The 17918-nt window shown below is 39.4% G+C and overlaps 1 protein-coding gene across 4 annotated transcripts in view; it reads left to right on the top strand.

Moving 5' to 3' along the window:
• Positions 1–17918, top strand: part of ntrk1 (neurotrophic tyrosine kinase, receptor, type 1) — a 70526-nt gene that overhangs the window by 47318 nt on the left and 5290 nt on the right. For all 4 annotated transcript variants that reach the window (XM_074683040.1, XM_074683038.1, XM_074683039.1 and 1 more), the window contains 8 exons: positions 241–258; positions 365–423; positions 527–629; positions 3399–3554; positions 3786–3916; positions 6908–7080; positions 15400–15640; positions 17455–17613. In XM_074683040.1, coding sequence (XP_074539141.1) covers positions 241–258; positions 365–423; positions 527–629; positions 3399–3554; positions 3786–3916; positions 6908–7080; positions 15400–15640; positions 17455–17613 — 1040 coding nt within the window. The remainder of the gene's footprint in view (positions 1–240; positions 259–364; positions 424–526; positions 630–3398; positions 3555–3785; positions 3917–6907; positions 7081–15399; positions 15641–17454; positions 17614–17918) is intronic.

Raw genomic sequence — 17918 nt, 5'->3', positions numbered from 1 at the left:
AATAAATCTTTTTTCCGATCTCTGTCCAGCTCACGTGGTCAAGCTTACTGTCATCCCCTGTGGTTAATTCCCTCACTGTTGATGAGCACCTCACACAATCCTCCTTCAAAAAAAAAGCTAACTATCCCTTTAAAAAAAGGGTTTCACACTAGAAAAATGTTGTGTACTTTTCAAATATCAACAAATTGTCTGTGCACGCTGGAAAGGCTTAATTTTTTCTTCTTTCTTTCCAAATGCCAGTCCTTGATTTTGATCCGAGTAAGTCAGATTGATTTTTACTTTTATCAAAATCTCAGCATGGTTTCCAAACACTGCAGAGTGTTGAGACGTTTCTTCTCTGTCTAACGTTGTTCCTGCTCCTCAGATCCCACAGACAAGTCTGACATGGACATCACTGAGAACCCAGAGAGTCGAGTGTTTGTGGTGCGTCTTTGTGTCTTTTTGTTTTAATTTACTCTATCATGTTCATTTATCAACCAGTTTTGAACCGCACAAACAGTAAACCTGTGTTTCTTTACTCCACCAGGTGTCTGTGGCCGTGGGTCTGGCTGTGTTCGCCTGCACTTTCCTCCTCATCATGATTTTGGTTATCAACAAGTGTGGCCAGAATTCAAAGTTTGGGATTCACCGTAAGTTTTTTCCGAGCATTTGTCAGTTTTTTTATGTAGATAGAAGAGATTATAAATTCCTCTTTAACAAACTGTTGGCGTTAAATTACCATGCTTTTATTTTGGTATGTTCAACAAAGTGTCTTTTAGTCCAGGCCTACTTCCTCCTGCATGAGAAGCTCGTCTGCTCCCAGTTATTCAATAATTTATTAGCCATCAGGAGCTTAGTCTCAACAGCTGATGCTCAAACCAAACCACATCCTTTCATAGTTTCTATTACAGTTAGCTGAGATCTGAATTTTTCCTTCCATAATCATATGAAACTTTCAAATCATAATGATAGCGTGTCCCAATGACAGGAAGTGGATAGATGAATCAAGACATATCATCAGCAGCCTTTTGAGATACAGAGAAATAAGGAGGTATCAAAGTCAAAGGGGTCTGTTAGAGTCTGTTTGTTCATGTTTTGAGAACCTGGACTCAAAAAACAAAACCACTGCAGTGCTCAGTGTCCTAAGCACAGATTTGAGCTACACCAGCTGTTTTTGTAGCTGCACTTACAGCCCGCTCAGCTGAAAGTAAAAAGAGTAAAGTTAAAAAAAAGGCATAAAGCTGGTGGCTTAGATTGGCACTAAGGATTGGCCCCTTCCCACTGATACCTGAACCAGCTTTGAGCTGGACAAGACTGATAACTGACACCAGGATCAGGATCAGTGCATCCCTAAGAAGCACATAGGCAGTGTTTGGAAACGCTGTTATTTTTTCCAGTAACATTTAACCTTATTAATTACTGTTACAAACGTTGTAAAGCCATTACCAACAGTGAACTGTGGCGCAATAGGCTACTATGTATTCAACCTGGCTTGCTCAGCCAGGCATAAGAGAGAAGCTGCAAATAAAATGTGGGGACAGCAGCAGACACATGAGAAATGATGAGTAGAATTATGTTGACATGTCTTTAACAAAGAGCTGGTGCTATAGTAGACTTTTCAGCAACAAATATCACACAGCTGCCTGTGTGCGTCTGTGTAACCTGCAGTCAGAGAGGATGACAGCTAGTCCATCATTTCCCTCTGTTGCTGGGTTAGCATGGCTAGCTTGTCCATCTTATTGGAGATAGATCTTACGTTCCCAATAACAATGGATGGAAGGACAGGTGCATGTCGTCACTTGGTGTCTATGACCAACAAATGAGCCATACAAAGCAATGGTCCACTGTTAATACTAGGATTACGAAAAAGAGACAACAAATTACAAGAAACGTACAAGGAAGAGAGAGCTGCTGCAAAAGGCAGCCATAGCCAACATGGTTAGCAACCTAAGATGGGAGTAAACAGACACCACTTCAGTGGGAAAGACGAGAAAATACATGTGAACATCATGTCCCAGAGAAAAACCTGTGGAAAAACTGACCTCTTTAGCAAAATTACATTTATGAAGGAATATTTTTATTACTAATTTAATTACTTTTTGGGGAAAGTAATGAGTAACTGTAACTATTTTCTTTTAAAGTAGATTTCCCAACACTGCACATCATTGAACACAAGCCCTTAACTTCCTAGCTTGAATGTAACCTCAGACAGTCAGGCGTAGCTGTAACCTCTGGGAATAATTATGTTTAGTCGATTTTGACACCTCAATAAAAATTAAATGTAAAAAATTACAAAGTATGCTTAAAAAAATGATGCTACTGCTGCATTAAATTCTTCCTTCTTCTTTAAAGTCCTCATCTTCATCGCTACCAGGCAGAAAATGATCGCTAACATTAAACATTTGACTTTTTCCACATTCTGAGAACACCATCCAGTTGCTCAAAGTGCTCGGTATTTTTCCATAAATGTCACCATGGAGGCATTTATGTACACAAAATGGCAAGTATAAGTGTGGAAGTTAAGAGAACTGAGTCACAGTAATCATCCAAGTCCAGAAACGCCGACAGAAGTTACGTTAGCGTACTTAAATGTAAGGTATAATCAAACGTTCTGCCAAATTATTCTTTCAAATACGGGAAGGTTGAGCTCTGTGGAGGTAATGCACAGGAGGGACGGACTCATATAGGATCTCCACAGAGCTGGAAGTTTGCACACAGGCTACCGCTGAGCTGGACTGGCTAAAGTGCCTTAATTACTGAGAAGGAGAATGGCGGCAGAAACCTCCCTGGGCCTTCGCCACGTGGTGAGGGCCATTAAAGAAGATGGATGGATGGACGGATGGATGGATGGACGGATGGATAGATGTGATATAGCTGGGCTTGGACCCCACCCCCTAACACACACACACACTTACACACACGTACACACACATCTGCCCTTCTCACTCACAGAGTGCCTAAGTGGGCCTGATTGCCTAAGTGGACCCTGCTCCCTCTTTCCTTCCCTCCATCGCGCTCTCTTTGTTGTTCCATTTTCCGCCGTGTTGGACTCTGGGGGTTCTGCGGTTTGCCTTGCTGAGTGGGGTTTTACAATTTGGGCCCCACTTGTTTGGCTTTTAATACGGCGCCGTAGCCAGGGGTTGCAAACCGTTCTTCCTCCATGTTCATTTCTCCGTTCATTGTGGCCTGATTGCCGCGCGGTTGATGATGGTGATTATTAGAGCTTGTCATCGTCTGTCACCATGGCACCAACAAATGTGCGACCAAGTTTGTGGCGGGGAACGTCGATTCATCGGAGGGAAAAAATGGTTTCTGAATTGCTCCTTTTGATGGCCGCTGCAATCACGCCTGTTTAGAGGCTGATTAGGTGTTACATATCTCTCACTTTTGCTTGTTTGTGTCCCTCCACTTTTCATTAGGTTCATCAGTTTTGGGCACCGAGGACGACCTAGCCGTGTCGCTCCGTTTCATGAACTTGGGAACGAGCCCGCCTTCCTCCGATGAAGACTCCGGTCTATCAAGCTTTGTCGAGAACCCACAGTACTTCTGTGGCATCATCAAGGAGAAGGACATGTGTGAGTTTGCTGCAACACTTTCACTCTGCTGATGTTTCATGATTTGTTGCTGGATCCGCACTTATCCTCAACACCACATGTTGTACCATGAAAGTAAACTGGGTACAACAAAGTCAAATTATCAAAAAATCAGTGGTCAAATCTTCATCCACTGTGATTAATTGTGAAACATGAGCTGATATGGAGCTGTATTAACTCAGATTTTCTTCTTTCCTCCTGTTTGGTGCTCAGGCGTCCAGCATATCAAACGTCAGGACATTGTGCTGAAGTGGGAGCTTGGTGAAGGAGCGTTTGGGAAAGTCTACCTGGCAGAGTGTGCAAACCTCAGCCCTGACAATGACAAGATGCTGGTGGCCATCAAGGTGAATAAATTTACTACAAGGACGCTCATTTTTAGTTTGGTTTTTATTCCCAAAACACATCTGCAGCATTGAAAAATCATGTTAACTTCAAGTGTGAACTCAAAGCAAAATGACAATAACTCATAAGAATTGTGACCCATCAAATCTTTATTATCACGTCTGATCAGTTCAGATTTTCCCCGCATGGAGTCAAGAATAGAGCTTGTACACCTGTCCAAAGATTGAACTGAAAAGGAAAGACAGATCTGCAAAAATATCAAAAATAGGAGTGAAGATACCAAAACAAAAAACATCAGCAAACATGTAAAGGCCACATTTTAGAATTGTGCAAGATTTTCTTTTTAATTGTTTTCACAAACCTCTGGTTGTAATGTCATAAATCCACCAGACTGTTTTTGCAAAGTGTTTAAAAGACATTTACTTTCTAACCCTTTTGCTAAAGTAAAGTAGACATGTAACATGTTCCATAACATTATCATAACATTTAAAATACCATTTGAAAGCATGAGCCAGAGTTGCAGGGATAAATGATGTGCTTCCTGCAGCGCCACAAAAAGCTCTCGAAGGACTCTGTATACAAGAGTGAAAGTATTGACCTTCCATTTGCCTCCAAATCCTGATCATGAAACATGCAGATGTTTGCTCTGAGCACAACAAATATCAGATGAAGTGAGTCTTTCTGTTTTTATCTACTTTGAACTTTTAGTCCACCTTTAGCAGCAGTTACAGCAGCACATGTTTCTGGCGTAGTGTTAGAAACATAAGGAGCAGACTTTCCTTTAAATGTTCAACAGATCTGTCCACTTTATTTTTTAACTTGACCAAATCTGCTGAATCTGACTTAAAGGGGTCAGTCCATCATTTTCAGTGTTGCCACCTATAAAGAAAAATGAGCTTAATCTCCTTATGATGGCTCTATTTTATTGTATATAGAGCATAATAATGACTTTTCATGTACTTCATTTGTTTTATAGTTATTTTAATTTAACAAAACAACTGCACCCTCTCTAAATAAGCAAAGTGTTATGCCAGTTTTGGTGACCACTGTATACATAGCTCGTATTCGTTGATAGTCGTTAAATTGAGTTCTATCTCTTTATGTCTGCAGAGAGGCTGGGAACTATTCAATTAATCTGCAAAAAATGCAGTGACTGTTGACTCGTCTTTTTGCTTGAAAAGCCAACCCCTAAATGTAATGTGATTAAACTGCACTGAGAGTTTTTGTCATGATGTTTGGCATTGCTAATGAGGAGATTTGATAAATGTTTAATGGGTGCAACCCACAGCTCTGCAGCTCATCCCAGAAATGCATGTTCCTTACACACATGGCTCCATTTAAAAATGAAATAAACAGACTCTTTAAGGTTAGAAGAGTCACTACCAAGAGGCATTATTATTATAAGAGAAAAGAAGGAAACACATTTCTTTGCTTTTTGAGCTACGTTCCGGTGTGTGAGGTGCAGAAAGTGAGGGTGATCTATGTGTGCATGGCCTAGGTGGATTGTGTTTTATGTAGGTGTGTTATTAAAGTGTTAGATTAATTAATTATACTGAAAAATGATGCGTTATAAAAATTAATGCAGGATTAACACATTGGCTGCCAGCCATTTTCGGAGCATCTTGAACGATCTTTCAAGACCCAAATAATCTTGTTTTCTCTGACTATGTAAAAACCAAAACTACCTAAGAAGAGTGGACTCTCTTCTTTCAAGTCTCTCTCCCTGTTTTTGATCCAAAAAACCGACAAATGGTACTTTTCTTTGATCGAGCGTTCAACTTGGGTGCGCCGTACTTTGATCCTCTCAATGATCTCTGTTGTCTTTTCTCAAGATGGCACCGCTCTTTCTCTCTGAACTACCGTGACACATCCTCAGTTTAAACGTGAGCTGCCTGAACTTTTCTGACTTGCAGCATCTCTCCATTCCGCTGTCATCTCTCATCTTCTCCTCATATCCATGCTGAGCTCTCATCCAAAGAGCACACCGCTCTCACCCACAGTAGTTTACGAGCAGGATTTGATTGACAAGCTCCACCAGACCTCGTCTCCCCCTGCTGAAAAATATAATTTACTTCTATAGATGCAGTAAACGGTTGCAATTGAATTGAAAAAAATGTGGATTTACTAATCTTCTCTTCTTCATGTATTTATTTGATTATTCATGCACTATAATTTTTTAATGTCCTAGAATTCAAATTCTTTATTTGGGGAGCTTAAGCAGATATGAGATTAAAAAGCGATTAATTAGATTAATTAATTACAAATCCTGTAATTAATTAGATTAAATTTTTAATCACCTGAAAGCACTAGTTTAGCATTTTTTGACGCTTAATTATGGACTCTACTCTTGTTTTATAAATGAGAACCCTACTTTTAGTACCAAACAGTATTTTCAAATGACTTTATTCAAGTTTGAAGCAGTGCGTCCTCTGTCTGTTCAGACTGCACCACTCCCAGTTCGTGAAGCAGCTTGGTAAATCGTCTGGTTAGCCAAAGCATCCATTACGCTGCCTGTTTGAGTCCGCTCAGGACCTTGTTGCCCTCTTTTAGTTTAAGCTGTCTGCTCTCTGCTCTCTAATACAGACAAAAATATCCCAGTAATAAATATGTCAAACTAAGTACTTGATACTTCACCAACAAGTGTCAAAGTAAGTACGCTGCACTTATGCTTTAATCCTTAATACGCTGATACACCGTCCTGTGGTTTTGGAGAGAGGGGTCTCTGCTGTGGTTTGATACCGAGCTCAGGTTACAACAGGTTAATGTGAATAACCACAGAGAATAAAAGAAGAGAGAGGATCTGACTCTGCTCAGATTTATCTGCCCATTAATCAGACTCCTGCTTTTATCGCTGCTTCGCTCAGACGCTGAGGATTCTGACCTCATTTATACACCAATCCTCCACGGCAGCGTTTGATTTTTCTACCTCTCAGCTGCGCCCCACTTTGTAGATATTCTTAAGGTAGTAACAGCAGTATTATGTGTGCTTCCAGACCCTGAAGGACGCCAATGAGTCGACTCGGCAGGACTTCCAGAGGGAGGCCGAGCTCCTGACGGTGCTCCAACACCAGCACATCGTTCGTTTCTATGGAGTCTGCACTGACGGAGAGCCGCTGGCCATGGTGTTTGAGTACATGAGGCATGGAGACCTGAACCGGTTTCTCAGGTAGGAAGAAGATTCACAAACCCAACTTAAACAGTGAGTTACAGTGACGCTGGAAAAACAGAGGTTTTCTGATTGAGTCATCAAAAGAAGTCGCTATAAAAGGAAGTTATAAAAGAAAGATACACACTGATTAAAATACCAAGATAAACCAAACTCAGTCTGTGTATCCTGACGCAGCTCTCTCCACATTCAGCCTCAGTGATGCAGAGGTCAAACCTCGTCTTTACTGTAAGATTGAACACACTCTGCAGACCTCAGTGGGCCGTGTAGGTCAGTGGTCACTCTGTGGGTTTTGTGTGTTTCAAGTAGAAATGCACGAAGGTCTTTCTGTTGTACGACCTCTGGAAAACGCTTTTATTAAGCGTGTATAAAAGACGGCAGCATCAGTGTCAGAGGTTCAGGGTGGATGAATGGGTCAGTCTCAATTTTATTCTTGAAGTGATATTTTTATTTTACTTGCAGATAGTAATGAAAGTACGATACAAACACATCAGTCTGTGGTCTAAACATCAATGCTGCCAATGTCTCATTGATTAGAAGCCAAGATGGTCCCATGAAGAGTTTTTTGGGGGCTGAAGGAGCCGGCTTTTGTTGCTAAAACAAGCCAAACAACAAGATTGCTAATTTCCTCTTTTCCACCAAACCAGTTCCTGATCAGGCACCAGTTCTCTGTGCTTGATCATTGCCTACTTATTTGCATACTTGACAATTTGCATGTTTTTCATGGAAAAACAAACAAACAAGATTCTTGTATTTTTAGAGGCCGTTAACAGGACAGCAGTTTTAAGATGAAATGCAAAGGTATTGTAACGTTTTAGCCACTTGTTTATATGGGTAAGAGTGTATTCCAAACCCCATACTACACTAGCAGTGCCTACTATTTTGGCTGAAACTCAGTATGTAGTAGTCAGTGAAACTTGCAAAATCGGCAGTATTCCCAAAATCTCCAGATATCCTACTGATCCAGGAAAATTTCCAATATGCAACGAACCAGTCTACCTGGCATACTGTTTCCCACAATGCACGGTGCTAATGCTGTTTGTCCATGCAGGTGGCAGGTTTTGGTAAATTACTGCCAACTACTGGAATGAGTCGGTATTATAACTACAATACAACAACACTAACGTGAGACGGTCTGTGAGGTAGGAGTGACATAATGCGAGAGAAACAAAACAAAATCCTTTTACTTCCATTTGTAAAAGAGGTGTTTACTTTTACAAATTCATTAAAACCCATATAAACCACTTATTCACTTTTTTAACCATACTCGGGTTATATGGAAGTGTTTTTTCCATCAGCTGTAAAAATAAAAATTCCCTTCAGATTTATTTTCAGTAAATGGTAAATTTTTGGTGTAAGATTTAAAATCAGGTTTAATGATTCTGCGGTGATATGATTAACAAAATAACTAAAATGCCAAGATCTGCCCAAAGTTTGTGTTGTACATTTATTATAAAGGCAAAATAAAATCCATCCGCTGTAGCTCCATTTCCCAAAACTGGAAACCAGTAGAGTAGTATACGACAAAAACAGACCCAACTGAACAGTCAGACTACATGCATGCAAAAGCAGTATGCAGTGCCTACTACCTACGACATTCACATGTAGTAGATCTACAGCAACACCCACCGCTCAATGAGAAGAGTGAGATGGATACAGACTTTCATGTCAGTCTCCAAAGTACAGAAATAGTGGATTTTTTTATTTTGTATATTTTTCTGTCATTCTTTGAAATCAACAAAGAAATATTTTCCTGCTGCTTTTGATGAAAAAACTTGACGTCATCCTCTGCAAATCAGCAGATGAAATGTTAAGTGTGTGACATTTAGGGAAAAGTAAAAAAACCTCTGAATGTACATTCAACAACAAACCAACCCCCAACAACACAATTCAAAAGATACCATTGCCACATGTATTTCAATGACAAAAAAAGAATACTCACTGAAATCAATGTGGAAATTTGTATTAGTAAACTATGATGCATTTAGTGACTTAGGGTCATGACTCTTTTTGTGGGCCGACCTGTTTTCAAGCTGAACCAGCTTCAGAAGTTTCCTATCACTGCGACACTGAATAATATCAATATCTCCAATTTTAAATGTCTATGAATCCTTTACAGGAAACTGTTTTTTCTGCTACGATCTAGACACAACATGAAACATGGCACAAAATATTCAGGAACTTTAAAGGAGACAAAACACTTAAAAAAAAACATGCTACCCATTATCCTAACATAATTAGATTTTTAGGTGTTGTCTATTTTCTCTTCTTCTCTGCAATACCATTTCTCTACTTGTTGCTACCCTTCGACAACTAAGTGTAGTGCCCAGTCTTTTTTGTTCTTGTGGTGTGAATGAACGAGTTGATCTCGATTGGGAGTTGTCCACTTGTGTGTATGTAAATATCTCTTTTTTTGTACTCACCTCATAAAAACAAAATCTGATTAAAAAATATTTACATAAAAAAGGGAAAAAAATTGAAACATTTAAATTAATTTTAAGAATATGGGTGCAATATTTGTGTCATTAGAGCGCAGACCTCCACCAAGCATATTGTGATTGTCTCCAACACTTTAGTCCTTCTTTAATGTTATACTCCCTTTCAGCAGACTGTCTGCTACAATTTGGTGTTAGTTGCAGGTTTGTATGATAATTTATTTCCTGACAGTGTTGAAAATGATGATGACCCAAAACATATTTCATATTCTGTATCTTAGTATCCAGAATATTTCCAGGATCTGGATCGTACTTTTACATCTGTCAGAAATGATGGTGACCTTGTTTTGTATTGTTTTACAAAGCAATCCGACCACTGAGCTATTAACATATACGGTTTAAAACAGTCCTGGATCCAGACAGTGATCCAGATCACCTCCAAAATTTTATCACTTCTTTCTTATCCCATTTTGAACATTTCCTGAGAATTTCATTAAGATCCGTTTGTTACTTTTTGAGTTATGTTGTTCACAAAAATGTGAACAACATAACTCACATGTTCTCCCAAAAACATAACCTCCTTGGCGGAGGTAATTAAAATGAAAAGGGTGTTTGCATTCTCATTTTCTAAGAAATGGTCCGCTAAAACTTGACATTATTCAAATGAAAATGCAATAAAAAAATTCACATTTTCATTTGAAGAAATAGAAAACATGGTACACATGACGCAACTCCTACATTTCCATGAAAAGAAACCATTTAATGCAAACACTTCCTGCTTCTTTTACTTTGTATTTTCCTCCACTTTCTCATTCACATCAATTATAGGTGAAGGCAAACAGATGCCGGACGGAGGATGAATGGAGACACTTTGCTCTGTAAACTGAAAAATAGGTTTAAAAAGAGCAGTTTTTCCATATAAATACTGACTGAGGAGAGGAACTGACCCGACCTTCAGCAGGAGAAAGATCTGAATACAGACTCCAGAGGAACATATAATAAACAGGCCACTGATCTAATTCCTGGTTTTAATCATAATCCATGTTTAGAAATGGAGCAGAAAGGGAGTTTGGAGTCGGTGTTGACCTCCTAGCGCTCATGCAGCACCTGGGAAACCATCTGACAGACGATCAGAGCAGACGCGGCTGAAGCTGTCTGCCAGGTGTCCTCTGCAGGAGACAGATTGGGGATGAAAACACGCACAAACAAACACACAGCACTCAGCCTGAGATGTATGTTCAGCAGAGGATGGGAAATCGCATTTCCAGCAGACAGGACGGGGAGAGACGTCTCAGGGCCCCCACAATGCAGCTGCTTTCCCACCCTGCCACCTGCCTGCTAAACTAATAGTGATTACAGAGACAACTTCCTTTGTAAGGAGTGCAGAGGAGAGATATTAGGATGGATGGAGTCACATCAGCTGTGATTTGCTCATTTAGGCTGCAGTGAGATGTGTGAGTGGGTGTTTATGATCCACGAGCCAATTTGCCCTGCATCTCCCAATCGCATTATCGCAAATCAATTGTAGGCGAATAACAAGCCTCATGTTTTCTATTCACTCTTAAATGGCTTTAATATGGTGTGGTCAAGAGCTCGTAGAAGTCAGAAATGTTCACTCTGCAGATTGCACGCTGAGATCATTGTCCTTCAGGTCACTCAAGGCTGATACCATAGTTACCAACACACTCGGAGCACAGCGCCAGCGTGTGATTGACCCGAACAGCCAGTGAGAACGGAGAAGAAAGGCAAAGGGCAGCATGATCTGTTCCTCGCACAAATACGGATATGTGTGGTCACAGAGCCGTCGCAGCCGTTTGGAGTTCAGCTCCCGGAGCGTAAAGATACAAGCAATTTAATCCTGACGCGCTGCAAAAAACAGAAACTTCAACAAAGGAGGAACGTATTACAACATCTACGAGCTAAACTGGCAAATATTAGGCCACAACAAACACAGGACAGGAAACAAGATCACAAAAACCTCAGGAATCAAAAGTGTCCTTATTCCAAAAGGCTCGAGAAATTGTCTCCAGAATGTGTCACTTTTTATAATTTTCTTCCCTCAACATAAAAGAAGAATTAATACAACAAATGGAAAAGAATGAAAGAATTTTTTTTAAAAAATCATGAGTAAAGGGCTAATGCAGTGTTTTTCAACCACTGTGCTGCAAGATACCGTAAGGTGTGCCCATAGATGAAAAAAAAAAAAATGGACGTCATCTTGCTCTTCTCAAAGTGAGGTTGCCACAAAAACTGCTCCCCCTGGTGGCTGGCTGCAGTAAAAGTAAAACAAAAAATCCATCTCCCCAGTCATTCCAGATGGGCTGTGGTTAAACTTTAAAAAAAATTAATACACCTCGTAGAAATGTTTCTCACGTCTGATTGTTGTGGTGATTTGAAGATATCATTTGGCTGCCTTATATTCAGTTCCTCTTTTTTCTGAAAAGATTTATTTTCATTAGTTATACGGGGTAAAAAAAGGAGGTTTTTAGTCACGTTGTGATTAGAGCCTTGAAAGAGAAAAAATATATATATTATTTTGAACCATACAGAGTAATGACCCAATCCAAATGCGAAGATGATTAAAAAAAAAGGATAAAAAAAAAATGACAAGAAGTGGACAAAGCAGAGAGACCTACCGCAACAGGGCGGCACCTAGCAAAAAAAAAAGGACATGATTCTTTTTAGGTCTGAATTGTTTGTAACAAGCAAAAAAAAAATCTGCCAATGGAACCAGAGAAAAGTTTCTTGAGTTAAAACACTTTATTAGTATCAAGCAAAGTTTTGAGCAAATTTTTCTTGTTCCATTGGCAGATTTTTTGTATTTGTTACAAGAAATTCAGACCTAATTTTTGTCTTAAAATAACTTGAAATAAGACATTTTTATGGACTGACCAGTTGAATATGGCTTGTATGACTTAGAATAGGACATTTTTTTTACTTAAAATAGACAAAAACAGTCGATAAGATTTCTGTTTTTTGCAGTATACCAGAAAAAAAGCTGAAATCTTACCAAGTATTTGTCTTATTTCTAATAGAAAATGTATTTTTTTTTTACTTAATATGAGCCACATTCACCTGGCTAGCCCAGAAAATGACTTGTTTCAAGTTATTGAAAGACAAATATGAGGTGTGAATTTCTTGTAACAAGTAAAAATAATTCCACCAATGGAACAATAGAAATGTTGTTTGCTTGTAAGTCATTATTCTAGTTTCAAGTGATTTTTTCTTAATTTATTGGCAGATTTTTTTTTACTTGTTACAAGCCTTTTAGACCTCATTTTTACCTTTAAATAATTTAAAAAAAGACATTTTTCTGGACTTATCAGTTTAATGTGGCTCATTTATTGTGACAAGTTTTTTACTTAAACTAAGACAAAACACTTTATAAGATTTCATTTTTTGCAGTGTGGCAGCAGGTAGCTTATTGCCTTGGTACTCCAGTACAGGAGAAATCATACCGCTGTAGTGATGCATGAGACAGGTAGCCGTGACAGAGATGGAGACGTTTTTGAAAAGGACTGATCCAAACACTGAAAGAAGTTCAGACCCTGATGAAGGCTCTTGATTTAAAGGTAGTCAAAAAAACAAAACAAGGAAGGTGAACTCAAGGCTGAACAACAAAAGCTGTCTTTCATTCAGATTTATCAGATCTCGAGGATGTGATGACACTGACTCTGGTGTGCTTGGTGTGTGGCAAAAAGCTATCTAACTACACCATTTCCAAACGAACCACTCAGTGCTTCAAAACAAGATGCAGACTATTTTTTTCACCCATGTGAAAACATGACAAAAAAGCCAACTTCTGTGGGACAAACCACAAGGTGAATTAGCAAGCCCTAAAAGCTAGCTATTTCTAAGGGAGGTTATTGGCAAGAACCTCTTGATAGGATATGCATCACAATACTTGGGTCACGATACAATAGTATCACGATATATCACAAAATTATAATATAATACGATATTCTACACAGTTGATCAAGGAAAAAATTGATGTCTATGGCATACTGACTTTCTCAGTGCAACAAACACATTTTTAAGTTTAGAAATTAAATTTTTTAAATATACTTTGAGAGGATTTTAATTATACAATCTATTGGCAACATACAGTGTAGTAGCTCTGGTTCCATCTATCGTAGTGGAAGTACAGAAACTGTATTTCACTTCCAACGTGGCTCAAATAAAAAAAAATTATTGTTACAAAAATATTGATATCAAGAGTTAAAATATTGATATCGTATCAGAGGTCAAAGTATCACTATTAGGACTGTCATTTTAACCCGTTAATTAGATTTATTAATTACACCGCAAATTAACTCGTTATCAAAAATAACGCAGATTAATCTGGATCCAAAACCGTCGGGGCGTTCAAAGACACACTTATTTTCAAATGCCTGGCATTTACAAACCGTTTGTCCTACTTGGTAAAGTGGTGTTCTCGTCAGATTTTCAAATTTCCAACGGTCCCTGAATGTATCACACCTGAAGTCAGCAACATGCTTTAGGGGAAGTGAGAGTGGGTCCACATCTCGTTTATTCACGCGTCCTTTTTGAAAATCTGCTGAAAATCAACCGTTTGCTCTAGCTCAATTCTGTAAAAAACAGATAATTCTACACTCTTTACTGCTTTAAACAAGCCCTGAATGATCGATATTTGTACCGTTTTTAAATCTAAAAAATTCTTTGAAAATTTCCTTACATCTTCCTGGTGTCATGTTTCAGCTTGGGGTTTCTCTGCACCAAATAAGCAACAGTTTGTGTGTTCAGAGCATGTTAAACTGAAAATACTTCACTTTTCTTTGATCCAAGACTTGAATTAAGTGTTTTGTACATAGTTCCTCACAGTTTTAAGCCTTTAGCCCTGGTTCTCCTGACCTCATAGAAGTATAGAAGTTCATATTGCAGTGAAACTTGAGTCCACATCGAGTAAAAATGTGACGGAAGCAAAAACCGTCCTAAAAATCAAATCAGCTTACCTTAGGTGCAGGACTGTGTAGATTTTGTAAAGATAGAACCATAAAACTTTTTTCATGTGTTCCTTATGCCTCAGGGTACCTAAAAATGTGTAGTATATATCCCCACCTTATTTTTTAATGTTTTTTTAATGTTCTTTTAATGTAATTTTAATGTCCTGGAATTCAAATTCTTTATTTTGGGACCTTAAGCAGATATGAGATGAAAATGTGATTAATTAGATTAATTAATTACAAATCCTGTAATTAATTAGATTAATTTTTTTAATCGCCCGACAGCACTAATCACTATATATTGCCGTATCGGTATTTTTAACACACCCCTAGCTACTACGTTGCTGAACTTGTTGCTGAATCAAAAAAGTAGTACCACCTGTCTGCAAAGCTGTTGTTAAGGAGGTTCTTGGCTCGAACATAGTAAAAGAAGTCAGGATATCAGCTTGTGTTAATCTTAACAGTCCCAGGTGAGTGAGTTTAAGAGATTAAACTGTTATTAGGCTACAAAGTATGGTTTTGTTATATTTTTGGTTGGTAGTGTGCCGTTGGACTTTTTCTAAAGTACACAAGTAAAAACAAAAAAACAGAAGAAATTGCCAACACCAACAAATGAAGGAATGTACACAGAAAGTATAAATAGGCATGTCAATCCACACATCAACAGAAGAGTCCAGATGAGGGCCATATAGTCAGAGATGGAGTCCATGAGGCTGAGATCAAGAAGGTTAAGGAGGGTCAAAGTATGATCAAAACAGGTTGAAAAACACTGAGCTGATGTATAGTGAGAGGGTGGTCATGCAGTGGGTATTCTGTTTTCATTGTCGAATCAGCATTTTGAACACCTCGAATATGTTTGTGTTTTGAATTTAAGCAGCTTCTACTTCTACAAACTCACGTTCCCTGTGTCTAACCTGCAGAGCTCACGGTCCAGATGCTCGAATCCTGGAGGAGACCAAGATGCCCCCGCTGGGTCAGCTCACCCTGCCTCAGATGCTGCACATCGCCGCACAGATCGCATCAGGGATGGTCTACCTGGCGTCGCTGCACTTCGTCCACCGCGACCTGGCGACCCGGAACTGTCTGGTCGGAGAGGGGCTGGTGGTCAAAATCGGAGACTTCGGCATGTCCAGAGATATCTACAGCACAGATTACTACAGGGTGAGTGGCTGGAGGGTATGAGCTGGCTTTAAGCCTTTAAAGAGGGGGTTATTCTGTTTTCTCATAACTCAGACATGGATATAAAGTAACATGAGCTGTAGAAATCCCTGAATCGGACTGTGAAATGATTCTGGTTCATGGTAAGTTAGAGGCCTTAAACACCAAGGTCTGCCCTTGCTCAGTATCTTATGGCCAATCAGAGGAAAGGGGGTTTGTGGAGCAGGGAGCCTTAAAGAGACAGCAGCTCAACAAAGTGTTTGACGGAGGCTGAAATTAGGATTTTCTGAAACACCAGTGTAGGAAAAAGAGCTGTAAATCATGTAAAGCTACTACAGGATACCAGAGGGACAAAATAAAGACTCAAAATAAGCACATACCCCCTCTTTAAGTTCTCTACAGTAGTGTGTTAATAAAGAATCTTGCTTCATACAGCGATAGGAGGTTAAAAAATGAGCTAAAGAGACCACATTCGGTTGAGAGTTTGGCACTTTAGAGCCTTGGGTTATACAGTCTGCCTCAAGTGGACACTTAAGGAACTGCAGCGGATTTTAACACTTCTGCTCTGGCTTTATTTTTCTGTTGTGGAAGCTACTGCTTGACAAAAAGCAACAAAAGCACAGTGGGAAACAAGGCGTAATGAGCTGTTGTTACAGTATCATTTTAGGAAATATCTGCTGCACAAAGGATGAAAATATGTATTCCTCTTGTGGCCAAATTGCTTAGAATAAAAAGTTACTTTATGTTCACAAAAAAACGAAATGCTTTCTGGAAACAATAGCCCTGTGTCCCTGACTTTTTAAAGTCTTAAAGCCAGGACAATCTGTGATTCTTACATGATGTACTTTTTAGAGAACTCTCAGTTTTAATGCTTTAAAAGTCAAGCCACCAAATGAGCCATGCAGAAAGCAGAAAGTGAAGGTTTTAATCCACATGGATCACAAACATCTGCTGAATTTAGCAAACTTGGAAGAAGAACCATTCACTCTGGTGCCTAAATCCGCTCTACAAGTTATTTTCCAACACTGAACTGGTAAAGATCCTGTGGAGAAATCGATGTGAGCTGTGAGGAAACCTTTAAAGCAGAGAGTGCTGTGTGGAGGCTCTGAAAGGAGACGGTGCTGCCGACTTTTCAGAGCATTTTAAGGACTCTTGACAGATTCCTGAAGCAGAATTTAAAGAGGGGTAGCTCAGACTTTCTTTGAATGTTGGTGTTGAGATATTTTCCTGTTGGAGGAAGAAGACTGCATTCCTGTATAAAATCCACCTCACTGCATTTTTTAAACACATATTATGAGATTTTTTATCCTCTTAGCTTCAATAGAAATCAATGCACGGTCTTTTGCACAAAGAGGAGTGAGAGGAGAGTAAATACTCCTCTATTTTTCCTGCAATCTCTCATTTTATTCTTTTTTCACTCTTTTTGTTTTAAAGCACTTCACTCTTTCAAGAAAAAATAATCGCACCAGTCCTCTGAGCCTCTCTTTAATCCAGAAAAACATGTCAAGTAGATCACAAAAGTTGAATCTGCTGTGTTGAGTCTATTTTCTTTTGTCAAACTGAATTAAAAACTATGAATTGAAGCACTTTCAGATGATAAAACTTGTATTATCTGCTCCTCAGGTTGGTCGTGTGGAGTTCAAGGATGATCAGAAATTTGGTTCCTGCCTAAGATTTGCTGTGAATGTCTGGGTTGATCTAAAATGAAATAAACGGAAAAGTCGTGATTGATTTACTGTTGACCTCAATACTTCAGACACAATGTTGCGTTCACCCTCCTGTAAGAATAACCGAGTGAGCCTTGTCTCCGTCATCAGGTGGGAGGACGGACGATGCTGCCGATCCGCTGGATGCCACCAGAGAGCATCATGTACAGGAAGTTCACCACGGAGAGCGACATCTGGAGCTTCGGCGTGGTCCTCTGGGAGATCTTCACCTACGGCAAACAGCCCTGGTACCAGCTGTCCAACAGTGAGGTGAGTTGACATTTAGTTTTCATTCTAAATATTTAGTCAAGATTTTTACATTGTAAGCAATGATTTCTAAAAATTTGGAGCACAGATGGCCTAGTGGTCAAGGTCACGTTCCACGAGGTTTGCCCTCGTGCAGGTGACCCAGGTTCAAATCCAGCCTGTGGCCTCTTTCCTGCATGTCACTCCCATAGGGCCTTTTTCAAACCGCCCCCTACACACTCCCCCTCCATGACAGAGCGCACTCCATCACGAAGTCACACACGCAGCTAAATGAAGTTCACGTCATCAGGGTGTAGGGTATAAATACA

This window comes from Halichoeres trimaculatus, unplaced genomic scaffold (assembly GCF_033239565.1).
Source record: "Halichoeres trimaculatus isolate MK-OKI-2021-1 unplaced genomic scaffold, fHalTri1.1 fHalTri1_scaffold_12, whole genome shotgun sequence".
In the NCBI taxonomy this organism is placed as follows: domain Eukaryota; kingdom Metazoa; phylum Chordata; class Actinopteri; order Labriformes; family Labridae; genus Halichoeres; species Halichoeres trimaculatus.
Note: the sequence above shows the minus strand (reverse complement) of the source record. Positions and strands in the feature narration are given on the sequence as shown.